The 14301-nt window shown below is 48.3% G+C and overlaps 1 protein-coding gene across 1 annotated transcript in view; it reads right to left on the minus strand.

Moving 5' to 3' along the window:
• Positions 1–14301, minus strand: part of IPPK (inositol-pentakisphosphate 2-kinase) — a 62049-nt gene that overhangs the window by 33571 nt on the left and 14177 nt on the right. The window contains exons 3-6 of the mRNA XM_010375097.2: positions 14049–14144; positions 10179–10245; positions 6987–7108; positions 5610–5699 (exon numbers count right to left, since the gene is read on the minus strand). Coding sequence (XP_010373399.1) covers positions 5610–5699; positions 6987–7108; positions 10179–10245; positions 14049–14144 — 375 coding nt within the window. The remainder of the gene's footprint in view (positions 1–5609; positions 5700–6986; positions 7109–10178; positions 10246–14048; positions 14145–14301) is intronic.

The following is a 14301-nucleotide window of genomic DNA, read 5'->3' on the forward strand; positions in this document are numbered from 1 at the left end:
AGCCTTACTGCCAACAGCAAACCCTGAAACCAAGAGAGACACTCATCTGTAGGGAAATGACTAAATAAATCACAGTCCATCCACTAGTGGGGCCAGCACACAGCAAGCAATTCACTGAATGAAGAAATGCATAAATGATATGCAGCCATTACCAGAAAGAGGTAGAGTTAAAACTCACCAAAATTTATTCAAAGGAAAAAAACAACTGGCAGAACAATGGATACAGTGTAACGTCAATTTTGCTTTAAAAAAAAAAAAAAAAAAAGCTTATGTGCAAATATCCATGCATATATCCAAATATGCATTGAAAAAGCCCTAAAGAATATATCACAATTCTCAAGGATTAAGTGAAAAAAGCAATCAGAAAAAGTACCGATGGCATGATCCCATTTTTGCTTTGTAAGAGTGTGTGTGTGCACGTACAGGCATGTAAACATTAGAACATGTCGAGAGACATCACTTCATTTCCACCTGATTTACATGCATATTTTTGTGGGCACAGGAAGAAGTCTGGAAAGATAAGCAAATATATCTGACAATATGAGTTACCTGGGAAGGCAGGTAATCCAATTCATGCCATGTCATATGTTACCAGTTATATGAGCAAGTAGTGCTTTATAGTAAAAAGTATTTCTTAAACATGTCACATACGTTGAAAGTGAATTGTGATCATGAAAATCACATCCTAAGGGGCATGGCTCACAGACTGTCTTTCCCCTAAGAGCTCAGATAGTAATCACACCACAAAGAAAAGAAAGGGTGATGGTGGTGAAATAGTGGAGCAATGACCTCCAGAAATTCTCTCCTCTGTAAAGGCAATCAGAAAACCGGTTTAAAAAAAATTGTCAGAATCAAAAATTCTTGAACTCTGGAAATTGACCATAGACTTGCAACAATCCAGGACGCATTTATTCAAGAAAAACAGCTAAATCTAAGCAAGATCAGTGAGCTTGTTGGCACTTTAAATGCCCTATTCCCATCCCCGTATCTCTAGCTCCAAGAGAACCTTGAAAACCGAGAGCCGCAATCACAGTGAAAACCAGCTGCCCAACCGCCACAGAGGGCGCAGACGAGGGCAGGACATCTCCAAAGCCTTGTTCTCTGACAATCACTATTTGACCTGTCTCTGGATTCCCAGAAAGATCACACTTGCAAGGCTGTCTTCACTGACCTGGCTCAGAACTCACCCGTGCAGGAGGCCTTTTAACCGCCGGCATTTGTCGAAAACATTTAGAGGCAATTGTTTAACTTCATGGTTTCCTTGGAAGGTGAATAAAAGGGCAAACAATAGGCTAACCAAAGCCAAAAAGAAAAAGCTGAGTAACAAGATCTACACAGAGACTCTGAAAGCTCCAACATACACCTAGGAATCCAGAAAGTCATGCAGACTCAGAAAAGAACTGAGAAGGCCCCAAGCTCTCACTTGAGCTGATCTGAGGCTCCATGGAAGTGAAGGGCAAAGGCAAAGTTATCGAACACCCTAGTGAGTACTGAGTGGGCCCCAAGACACAAACAGAGCCCCTCAGCAAAGACTAGGAGACTTACTCATTCTGGAATGCCTGCCATTTAAGAAAACATCTATCGACTCACTAACTGCCCACTAAGCTAACTGAGCAGACTTTACTGGCCACATATGACAAAGAATACAGACTTCACAAAATTAGCGCAGAGAAGTCCCTAAACAAACAGTAACAACTACAAGAAGCAGCAATAAAAAATCTTGGAGAGGGAGTAGAATCTAATTTCAGAGGGGCCACATTATATTATTTCAAATGCCCACTTTCAACCCATCATCACAAAAAACGCAAAGAAACAAGAAAGTACTGCCCATATACAAGAAAACAGACAATCACTAGGTTGCCCCTGAGGAAGCCCAGACAGTGGACTTACTAGACAAAGACTTCAATCAACTATTTTAAATACGCTTAGAGCTAAAGGAAACTAGGGAAAAAGAACTAAAAGGAACAAGGAGAACAACGTCTCAACAAATAGAGAATATCAATAAAGAGGTAGAAATTATAAAAAGGAACCAAAAAGAAACTCTGGCCGGGCATGGTGGCTCACGCCTATAATCCCAGCATTTTGGGAGGCCGAGGTAGACACACTGCCCGAGCTGAGGCGTCTGAGATCAGCCTGGGCAACATGGTGAAACCCTGTCCTACAAAAAATTCAAAAACTAGCTGGATATGGTGGGGTGTGCCTGTAGTCCCAGCTCGGTGGGGGCTGAGGCAGGAAGATGGCTTGAGTTCAGGGGTCAAGGCTGCAGTGAGTCATGTTCATGCCACTGCAGTCCACTCAGGGTGACAGAGCAAGAGCCTGTCTAAAAAGAAAAAAAAGAAAGAAATTCTTTAGTTGAAAAGTACAGTAACTAAAATGAAAAAGTAACTAGAGGGGCTCAAGAACAGACTTGAGTAGGCAAAAGAGAAAATGGTTGAATTTTAGGATAAAGACCAAGAGATCTACAGCTAGACACACCAGAATCAAACTGTCACAGGACAAAGACAAAGAGAGAATCTTAAAAAGCAGAAAGGGAGGCCGGGTGCGGTGGCTCAAGCCTGTAATCCCAGCACTTTGGGAGGCCAAGACGGGTGGATCACGAGGTCAGGAGATCGAGACCATCCTGGCTAACACAGTGAAACCCCGTCTCCACTAAAAAATACAAAAAACTAGCCGGGCGAGGTGGCGGGTGCCTGTAGTCCCAGCTACTCGGGAGGCTGAGGCAGGAGAATGGCGTAAACCCGGGAGGTGGAGCTTGCAGTGAGCTGAGATCCGGCCACTGCACTCCAGCCCCGGCGACAGAGTGAGACTCCGTCTCAAAAAAAAAAAAAAAAAAAGCAGAAAGGGAGAAGTGGCTCATCCATACAAAGCATCTTCCCTAAGATTAACAGCTGATTCCTCATTAGAAACCATGCAGGCCAGGAGGAGGCAGGATCATGACATATCCTCAGTGCTAAAAGAAAGACTGCCATCCAAGAATTCTAGATCTCCCAAGACTATCCTTTGAAAATGAAGGAGAAATTAAGACATTGCACAAATAAACTGTAACTAAAAGAATTTGTTGCTAGCAAACCTATCTTACAAGAATTACTAAAGGGGGTCCTTTCGGCTGAAATAAAGGATACTAGACAGTAACTCAAATCCACAGGAAGAAATAAAGAGCATCTGTAAAGGTAACTACCTAGGCAAATATAAAAGAAGGTATAAACACATTTTGTAATTCTTGTTCCTCTATATAATTTAAGAGACAACTGCATAAGGTAATAATTACAAATCTGTATCAACCAGAACATGATGTAGAAATATCTAATTTGTATCCCAATAACAGCACAAAGGTTGGGGGAGGGAGCAAGGCTTTAGAGGAGCAAAGCTTTTGTCTATGATTGAAATGGAGTTGGTATGAACCTGAACTAGACTGTTGAGGTTATTATGTTAAAGTAACACTCAGAGCAATGAGACAGAAAATCAACAAGAATGAAGGCTTGAACAACACTATGAACCAACCAGACCTAACACATCTATAGAAAACTCCACCCATCAACAGCAGGTTACACACTCTGTCCAAGCAAACATGGAACAGCCTTGAGGAAGAACCTTATGTTAAACCACCAAACAAGTTTCAATACATTTTAAGAATGAAATCGTGCAAACAATATTCTCCAAACATAGTGAAATGAAACTAGAAATCAGTAACAAAAGGAAATTTGACTCACAAATATGTAAAAAGTAAACACTCCTGATTATCAATGCGTCAAAGAAGAAAGCAAAAGAGAAATCAGAGAATGAACTAAGATAAAATGAAAACACAACATACCAAAATTTATGGGATGAAGAGAAAGCAGTTAAAGATTTATTAAAATAATGATCTTAAATGAATAACCTAACTTTCTACAATAAAAAGCTAGAGGCCAGGCGCAGTGGCTTACGCCTGTAATCCCAGCACTCTGGGAGGCCAAGACGGGCGGATCACGAGGTCAGGAGATCAAGACTATCCTGGCTAACACGGTGAAACCCCATCTCTACTAAAAATACAAAAAGCCAGGCATGGTGGCGGGCACCTGTAGTCCCAGATACTCACTGCACTCCAGCCTGGGCGACACAGCGAGACTCCATCTCAAAAATAAATAAAATAAATAAAGCTAGAAAAAGAATAACACGCTAAGCCCAATCCAAGCACAGGGAAGGAAACAGTAAAGATTAAAGTGAAGACAAATGAAATACAACATGGGGGAGAGGGAGCAGAAAAATGAACAAAACCAAAAGTCGTTTCTTTGAAAAGATCAACAAATATGACACAATCCTTTGGCTAGACCAAGGAAAGACAGAAACCAAATTACTAAATTCAGGTATGAAGAAGGGGACACTACTACTGACCTGTATGCCAACAAATTAGATGGAAATGGACCAATTCCTAGTAACACACAATTACCAAAAAACCCACTCAAGAAATAGAGAATCTCAACAGATTGGTAACAAGAGACTGAATCAGTAATCAAACATCTTCTAACAAAGAAAATCCCAGGACAAAATGCCTTCACTAGTGAATTCTACCAAACATTTCAAGAAGAATCAATACCAATACTGAAACTCTTTCAAAAAACTGGAGAGTGAAAAAAAAAACAATTCCTAACTCATTCCATGAAGCCAGTTATTACACTAGTACCAAAGTCAGAGAAGATATCACTAGAAAACTACACACCAACATCCCTTATCATTCAAAAACCCTCAGCAAAAAACTAGCAAACTGAATTCAGCAGCATATAAAAGTATTATACACCGGCCGGGCGCGGTGGCTCAAGCCTGTAATCCCAGCACTTTGGGAGGCCGAGACGGGTGGATCATGAGGTCAGGAGATCGAGACCATCCTGCGAACACGGTGAAACCCCGTCTCTACTAAAAATACAAAAAACTAGCCGGGCGAGGTGGCGGCGCCTGTAGTCCCAGCTACTCGGGAGGCTGAGGCAGGAGAATGGCATAAACCCGGGAGGCGGAGCTTGCAGTGAGCTGAGATCTGGCCACTGCACTCCAGCCTGGGTGACAGAGCGAGACTCCGTCTCAAAAAAAAAAAAAAAAAAAAAAAGTATTATACACCATGAGCAAGTGGGATTTATACCAGAAATGCAAGGTTGGTCCAACATGCGAAAACCAATGTAATACGCCAGATTAATACAGAAAGAGGAAGACACCTTGCTTTGAAGTGATAAAAATGTCAGGAACTAGATAGAAGTGATGACTGCACGACCTTGTGAAGAGACTAAAACCACTGAATTATACATTTTAAGAAGAGTGAATCTGGCGAACACAGGCCGGGCGCAGTGGCTCACAGCAGCACTTTGGGAGGCCAAGGCAGGTGGACTGCTTGAGTCCAGGAGGTGGAGGCTGCAGCGAGTATGATTCCATCACTGCACTCCTGCCTGACAGGGTGACAGAGACCCTGTCTCTAAATTTAAAAAATAAAAAAGGTGAATATGAATCACTTTGTGAAATAAAATGTCAACTAAAAATATCCGCATTTTCTTTTACTCTTCTGAAAACCGTGTGTGCCCATGCCTCAGCCCAGATCCCCAGCATGCAGCTAGAGTAGCCCACGGCTGGGCGTTGGCTCTCCTCACCTTGAGGTGCTGGTGCATGCAGTAACGACAGACCTTATGCTTCATCTCATGCGTGACATCACTCGAGAAAGGAATAAACCCACATTTTGGCTGTAAAATAAATAAATAAGGAGGAAAAACATTTAGGAAGAAATCACGTACCTCTAAATAGACATATCACTGACTACAAGATAATGAGTGCAGCAAGATAATTACGCATAAATGGCCCCAGAAGCTGTTTTCATTTGCACCTCCCAGTGGGAACAACACTTCCTGCATCAGATCACACAAACGTCTCTGCTAGAGGACCCACGGCCGGAACTCTCACTGGGGAGGGTCAGCGGCGCCTCTACACTAGCTCAACACAAGCACAACACACAGTAGCTTTGTGCTTTTATTCAAGAAAGTCACTGCAAGACTCTAGACGAGATGGACCCAGGACTCCCAGCTCCAAGAAGTAGAACCATTGTTCCCACTGACACTAGCACATGGCCCGACAGGGGCCCATCTGATAGTTGCTAGGCTCCCAGAAGGTCAAGGAAGCCCCATGCCCTCTAAAAGCTGCAGCTTCTGAGCATACACGACACCCAGGCCTGCGCTGAGCCTTGGGCACTGGAGATGGTGGCTGGGGAAGCAGAACATCCACCCACGAGTGAGGAGGATCAGGAGGCATGAGCTCAGGCCAGGAGTGTGACCCAGAAATCACTGCCTTAGAGTTGGAGGAGGGACGTGTGCGGCAGCTTCCTGAGAGACTCTGACAGCCACCCCTGACGTGGGCAGCAGAGAGCTGAAGCAAGGAGGCCCCTGGCCCAAGCAGCCCCCACTGCCTGGCACCACAGAATTTCAGGACTCCTGGCCATGACACACCAGTGCCTCTGAGGGTCACACTGGCCTCTGTGCCTCCAGGAAAATCCGTCCTGAGCAGGACACGGGGAGCTCCCCAGTCTAGAGGGCAACCTGCAGATGGGGCTCCTGCAGCACAGCAAACAGCAGCCAAGTACCAAGCAGGCATGGCCAGCAGGGAGGGGCACAGAGGAAGGCCCCAGGGGACCCTGGCAAGCTGTGCCCTCTGAGCAAAACGAGGTGGGGTGGACCCAACACGCTTCCCTCTGGTGACCCTCAACCAGGGCTTGTTTTAGCCCAGGCATGCAGGGTGGGTGAGGTCTTCTGTCATGAACTACCAGGAATGAGCCTAAACCTGGGGTCTGGAAGCCATGGTAGGAACCAGAATGCAGGTGGGGGCTGTGGAAGGAAAGAAGCAAGTGGAGTTTCCAGGAGCCAAGAGTGCCTACCACTAACTTCAGTGGGAACTGGAACCCAAGGCACATGACTCTCGGACTCACTGTCCAGGACTGACCTTTCCCCCTTACCCACACCATCTGCCCCTCGACAGGTCACCTTAATCTCTACACACAGAATGGGCCGGTGCTCTACAAAGCGATAGGTTTGAAGTCTGGTTAAATTGGGAAGGCACATAGCGTAACCACTGAGTGTGTCCAGGTCCTTGTCACAGCGAGACTCTGGAAAACAGAGCAAGGGTCATACAGAGCAAGGTCAGTGAGAGAGAGATGAGATGATCCCTGCCCAAAACACGCCCCACCTTGTCCCTGGTTCCAGGGGGCATCTCTGTGCCTGATGAAAACCTCATGTTTCCCTGGAGATTGTGGGACACAAAGAGTAACAACATGGTTAAGGCCAGGCACGGTGGCTCACACCTGTTATCCCAGCACTTTGGGAGGCCGAGACAGGTGGATCACGAGGTCAGGAGTTCAAGACCAGCCTGGCCAACATAGTGAAACCCCATCTCTACTAAAAATACAAAAATTAGCCGGGCATGGTGGCATGTGCCTATAGTAGCAGCTACTTGGGAGGCTGAAGCAGAATTGCTTGAACACTGGAGACGGAGGTTGTGGTGAGCCAAGATCGTGCCACTGCACTCCAGCCTGGGCAATAGAGCGAGACTCTGTCTCAAAAAAGAAAGAAAAAAAAAAAAAGGCGGGAACGGTGGCTCACGCCTGTAATCCCAACACTTTGGGAGGCCAAGGTGGGCAATCATGAGGTCAGGAGATCGAGACCATCCTGGCCAACATAGTGAAACCCTGTCTCTACTAAAAATACAAAAAATTAACTGGGCGTGGTGGCAGGCGCCTATAGTCCCAGCTACTCAGGAGGCTGAGGCAGGAGAATCGCTTGAACCAGAGAGGCAGAGGGGGTTGCAGTGAGCCCAGATCGCGCACCACTGCACTCCAGCCTGGCGACGGAGTTAAGACTCCATCTCAAAAAAAAAAAAACGAAAAAACAACGTGGTTTATGGAGGGGGTAGCTTCAGGCCTTGTGGTATCGGTTCAAGCTCTGGAGGGGCTGGAGACTGCAGTCGGCCACATGGATGGTCCGCCATATCGATGTGCCTGAGCCCCAATGAAAACTCTGGACACCAGCCTGGTGGGCTTCCTGGTGGGCACACTCCACGAGTGTGTCACACGTAGTCGATGGGAGAGTGAACACTGCCCACACCACCCCTGGGGAGAGGACCCAGGAGCTCATGCCAGGTCTCTCCCGGACCCCACCCCTGCACCTCTCCCCTTGGCTGGTTCCATCTTTATCCTTTTCCTGTAATAAACCATAACCATGAGTAAAACAGTGAGTTCTGTTGGTCCTTCTAGCATATTATCAATCCTGAGGGTGGTCTTGGGGATGGTCCCCTAATTCCACAACACCCTTAGCCCAGGAACTTGAAGAGGACGGGGCTGCAGGCTCTACCTTCTTTCACATCTAGGCCCTTCCCAGTCCCCAGTGCTCCAATATTTCCCCAGCACTACATCTGCTGGAAGCCGTAGTGTGGACAGAACCAAACAAGCCTGGGCTCCAGGCACCCCAGGCACAGGCTTTCCTCCTTTAACATAATGAGCCTTACTCGAAGTCTGGTTCTTATCACTGGCGTGATAAACCTCCCATGGTTGTTATGAAATGGCAGGCTGAGAGCAGAGCACCCTGGAGCCGGGCTCAGACCGCATTCACCGAGAGGAAGAACTGGAGCCTAGCCACTGTCCTGCGGCCTTCCCGCCTCCCCAGCCTTTCCTGACGTGTGCAGCCCATTCCTCCCTGCTCCAGCCAGAAACTGCAGACCCAGAGAATGGTTTGCTTCCATTTTCCAAATCAAATCAGGAAAAAATTTTATACTGGCCAATTCCACACCCTCATTGCCTGGCTGTGCTTCAGGCAGAGGCATTTCCACCCTCAACTCATGAAATTTATCTCTTTGATCACTGATTGAAACATAACCTTTGACCTGGTTCCTGTCCCTAAGGCCATTAGCAAGTGCAGAAAAGGGAGTGGGTGGGGATGGAGGAGAAAGGGAGAGACTAAGGGATGGGAGGGGACTGGGGAAGGACAGCATGAGGATGGGGAAGGTGATGCCACAGAAGGCCCCTAGATTACCTGTTCCTCAGAAGGACGTGGACCTAGCCTAGACTCCGGTTGGGGGCAGCTTCCAGGGCTGCAGACCCTCCTGGGCCAGGCCCTCCCTCCTGAAGCTCAGGTCACCTCAGTTTCCTTTTGCCTCTCCCAGGCCTCTGGGAGCCCTTCCCTTTCTTAAGTCTGCCCCAGACCCTCCACCTCCAGCTCTTCCCTCATGCTGTTTTCTGTGGTATTAATTAGTTCTTTCTTGTTTGTTTGTTTGAGATGGAGTCTCGCTCTGTCGTCTGTGGTTGGAGTACAGTGGCGTGATCTCAGCTAACTGACATCTCTGCCTCCCGGGTTCCAGTGATTCTCCTGCCTCAACCTCCCGAGTAGCTGGGATTACAGGCGCCCGCCACTACGCCCAGCTAATTTTTGCATATATATATATACACACACACACACACACACACACATATATACACATATATATACACACATATATACACACACATACATACATATATATATATATATATATATTTTTTTTTTAGTAGAGAAAGTGTTTCACCATGTTAGTCAGGCTGGTCTCGAACTCCTGACCTCAGGTGATGTGCCCGCCTCAGTCTCCCAAAGTGCTGGGATTACAGGCGAGAGCCACCGCACCTGCCTTTACTGGTTCTTCATCACATATTCTGTGCAGTGCTCTGGTTTTCTGATACAGAAAATTGTATCCATGAGCTCCCAGGATTTCTATCCCTGATAATGAAGTTTCTGGCAAAAGAATTACTGAAAATTGGCCGGGCGCGGTGGCTCACGCCTGTAATCCCAGCACTTTGGGAGGCCGAGGTGGGCGGATCACGAGATCAGGAGATCGAGACCATTCCTGGTTAACACAGTAAAACCCTGTCTCTACTAAAAATACAAAAAAATAGCTGGGCATGGTGGCAGGCACCTGTAGTCCCAGCTACTCAGGAGGCTGAGGCAGGAGAATGGTGTGAACCTGGGAGGTGAAGCTCGCAGTAAGCCAAGATCGCACCACTGCACTCCAGCCTGGGCAACAGAGCAAGACTCTAGCTCAAAAAAAAAAAAAAAAAAAAGAATTACTGAAAACTGCATATACCTAACATGGATAATCATTTCAAATAGAATATTTTAAATTACAAACAATATTTGTAAGTTAAACACCCTTACCTGGTCTTTCAGATTGTATCTTTAAACAAAGCTGTTTCACAAACTCTAAAGGTAGCTGAACGACTTCCTGTAAGAAAATACACAAAATTCTCAGTGTGAATTGCACAATGACATGAACACAATGCCACAGAACTACAGGCCTAAAAATAGTTGAGCTACAGGTTTTTATGTTATGTGTAATTTATAATATTTTTTAAAGTTTACTGCTTTAAAAAATCAGTGTGTGGGTTTTGGGAATAAAAGCTGCTCTATTATTTTCAGGACATGTCCAGGTTAAACAGAGACACGAGCGTTTCACTGCAATCGGTGGTCAGCTCTCACAATGGCTGGGCCCACGGTGGTGACCAGCCTCAAGGTCAGCGTCTCTCACCACCAAGCACCCCTTCCAGTCTTCACAGCATTTATGGACCCACAGCAGTTCTTAGACCACATGGAAGACCCTTACCGACCACTCCGACGACCTGAGGACCTCACGCTTCCACCTGAGGAGCAGCTCAGCATCTGAAGAATCACTTATCTCAGGAAGGTGGCCTGTGCCTCCTCAGCCCTGGAGGATGTGGCATAACCAGCATTGTCCTCCACATGGCTCTTCTGTGCAGTTTCCCAGATGAAAGGTTTTTATATAAGCCACATTGCTTACCATCTCCCCATGCTCTCATGTTTCTAGAGTGGCAGAATTGTGACTTCTGAAAAAGTCCCAAAGGGACAAAGGAAATCTGCTAGGCTAAGAATGATGGGATCCTGCCCACAGAGACCATGCCTTCCCCACCCTGCGCCGTCACACCCATGCCCCTCCACCACCACCCTGTCCGCTCCCAGTCAGCTGCGCCAGTTTCACTTGTGATTGGTCATTTACCTAAACATGCTATAAAGCAATAAAATGTGACTTATTATAAACTTAGTACAGAATTAGGTAAGATGACACAATGGACAAGAGTGGGGAATGTAAACATTCGAAAATCTGTAAATTGAGGCCGAGTGCGTTGGCTCACGCCTGTAATCCCAGCACTTTGGGAGGTCAAGGTAGGTGGATCACAAGGTCAGGAGTTCAAGACCAGCCTGACCAACATGGTGAAACCACATCTCTCCCAAAAACACAAAATTAGCCGGGTGTGGTGGTGCACGCCTGTAGTCCCAGCTACTCAGGAGGCTGAGGCAGGAGAATTGCTTGAACCCGGGAGGCGGAGGTTGCAGTGAGCTGAGATCACGCCACTCCAGCCCAGGCAACAGAGTGAGACTGTGTCTCAAAAACAAAAAAAACAAAACAAAACAAAAAAATTCGTAAATTGGATCATCTCCAGGAAGTCCAAGTTCTGGCTCCACTTCAAAGAAAGCAAAAGCACAAAAGGCGTGGATGCCGACTCTGGATGCCTCGCGTGTGGGAACCATCGCCCAGAACCACACAAGGCCCTCACTCCGCCTTGGCCCCCACCCCACAGCACATACTACTGGGATACACAGCAGCCACGCAGGTCTCAGGTCCACATACAGGGCAACGACCCTCCACACCACTGTCTGCCCACGCACGGCCTGAACTCACAGTCACCCAGGTGAAAAGCAGACCTGGGTTTATTTCCAACAGCTGTAAATCATTGATTTTATAATAAGCATATATGTGTTTAAAGTCAAAATAAAATGCTGGCCTGGTACAGGGGCTCACACCTATAATCCCAGCACTTTGGGAGGACAAGGCGGGCTGATCACTTGAGCCCAAGAGTTCGAGACCAGCCTGCCCAACATGGTGAAACCCAGTTCCCACAAAAAAAAAAAAACTAAAATTAGCTGGGTGTGGTGGTGCACACCAGTAGTCCCAGCTACTCGGGCAGGGGTCTGAGACAGGAGGATCACTTGAGTCTGGGAGGTTGAGGCTGCAGTGAATCATGATCGCACCACAGCACTCCAGCCTGGGTGACAGAGCGAGATAGAAAACAAAAACAAACAAATACTGACAGCAAGCATCCTCTTACAAGTCCAATTGCATTGGCGAGTGTGGACCACGCCACCATCCAACCATGTGGGGACGCACCAACCAGCTCCTGCACAAGGCATTCACCTAAGAGGACCAGAGGGAAAGCCCACAGAAGTCCCCTCCTGGAGCTGTCCCCTGGAATTCCCACGGAGCTCCCTGTAACCTGGGTGCTGAGATGTGGGAGGACCTCCAGGCATCACCCTCTAAATGGCAAAGGGACAACCGCTCAGAAGGACAAGGAGCCACCAGCCTGGCTGTTCCTTCACTCCTCATGTCTCCTGCCTGAAAACTGGGCCACAGCACAGAACTAACTGTCAGCATGTGAGGTTCCAACAGAGCCGAGGCTGGCGCCAGAGAGCGTCCAACCTCACCAGGATTTGGCCCACAGCAGCAGCGAGCTGGAACTTCTGAGCCTTCAGGTTCCTCCAGTACGTAAGTAGCAACAGTGGAAGAACAAGGCAAGCAGCTTCTGCCCCTTCCCCATTTCCTAAACTCTCCAGCTCCCAGACCCAGCACTGGAGACAGGCCCAGACCAGCGTCACACCCACCGGGCAGGGCCAGGAGCCAGGGTGTGGCTGTCCCTGTCTCTGTCTCACAGTCATCACAGGGCTGGTTGTATCTTGCCTCACAACCAGCAGGAGGGAAACGCTACGCTTTGCCCAACTCGCCGACACCTCTGTTCTTCCCTCACGTGGCCCTGTGTGGCCCTGCAGATGCAGCCACCCTGAGGGGTGCATCGTCGGCCTGAAATGGGCTCTGCCCACTTTCCCACTGCGCCAGAGCCCAGCAGCGTCCTACTGGGACACGCTCACCTGCAGCGCAAATAAGCTCTGCTTCACTTTGTCGGTATCTCAAGGCGGAGGAAATGTACTCACAGGTGGCCTTGTGGGTTGAGCCCTGTTTGCTGTGGGTTCATTTACTGTGACCCTTCCCACTGAGGACAAACCCAGAGCCAGACTGCTGACTGCTGGAGATGCTCCCCGTGCTGTCCCCTCCCTCAGAGCAGTCCCCAACGCTCACCCCACCAGGTAGCCAATGGGACCTCGAGTCTAATCCCATGCCCCTGGCCAACAAGGGCCATCACCACACGAGTCCTCTGGTCACAGAGGCTTCTGGTGGATCTCGCCTCTAAGAATATTCCTTCCTCAAGGAGAAAACTGGTCACGGCACAGAACCATCCAAGGGATATGCCCTGGGGAAAAAAACTGTCTTCCTAACAGGGGACCTCCAAATGCTCCCAACACCACAACAGTGCAGTGAACAGGCTGGAGGCAAGTCACGTGCCCACAGCGGCTGGAGAAGGGTGGGGCCCAGGGGCCTGTCCAGGTCTCAAAACCGCAGATCTGCTCAGAGCACAGCCCCAGGCAAGAGGTGAGCCAGGGCTGGCAACCCTGGTCCCATTACCACAGACCCCAGCACAGGCGGCAACACCCAGAGGCTCCCACGGCTTTTCTCTAAACCCCAGCTTTTAACATTCATTGAGCAGCTGAGGCCCTTCCTGGGCACCCAGGATGGCCCCAGCAGGCCCTGCCACCCTCCCATGTTGGGCGTCCTGTGTTCAAAGGTGCCCAGGGGCAGAGAGCAAAGCCATTCCTTGAGGCTTAGTGGCACTGGATGCTGCTCAAGAGCCCTCACCCAGCAGGAGCCTCCAGGAGGGCCAGCAGAGACGGGTCCTCGGGAGCAGGGGCTTATGTGGGCCCTCTGAACCCCAGGCTTCTCAGCTAGGAAAGAGAAACTGCCGTATCCGCTCTGCTGCCACCCAGCACAGCAAATGAGAAACACGTGGAGACTAGCTGGATGCGGGTTATCATTAACCACAAAGTTCCAGAAGATCACCAGGAAGTTGGCAGTACTGACGCAAAACATACCCAAGAATTTAGACATGAATAAAAAGCACTTACCCCACAGTGAACATAGTTCTCCCCCAAAAACTCCTTCATGACATTTTTGCCAAAGTCCACTATGTTCTGCAGGTGTTGAAATATCTCTTCCGAGGTCTGTAAGAGACAACCACAAGAAAGCCTTCATGATGGGACCTCCCGACAGAGCCTTGCTTGAGGGGAGAGGCAAAAACCACCGCAGACTCTGCCACAAGCAGCGGGGACGTCCCAGCCACAGATAGAACCCGAGTGACGGCCCTCAGACACAGGGGAA

This window comes from Rhinopithecus roxellana, chromosome 16 (assembly GCF_007565055.1).
Source record: "Rhinopithecus roxellana isolate Shanxi Qingling chromosome 16, ASM756505v1, whole genome shotgun sequence".
Lineage (NCBI taxonomy): Eukaryota > Metazoa > Chordata > Mammalia > Primates > Cercopithecidae > Rhinopithecus > Rhinopithecus roxellana.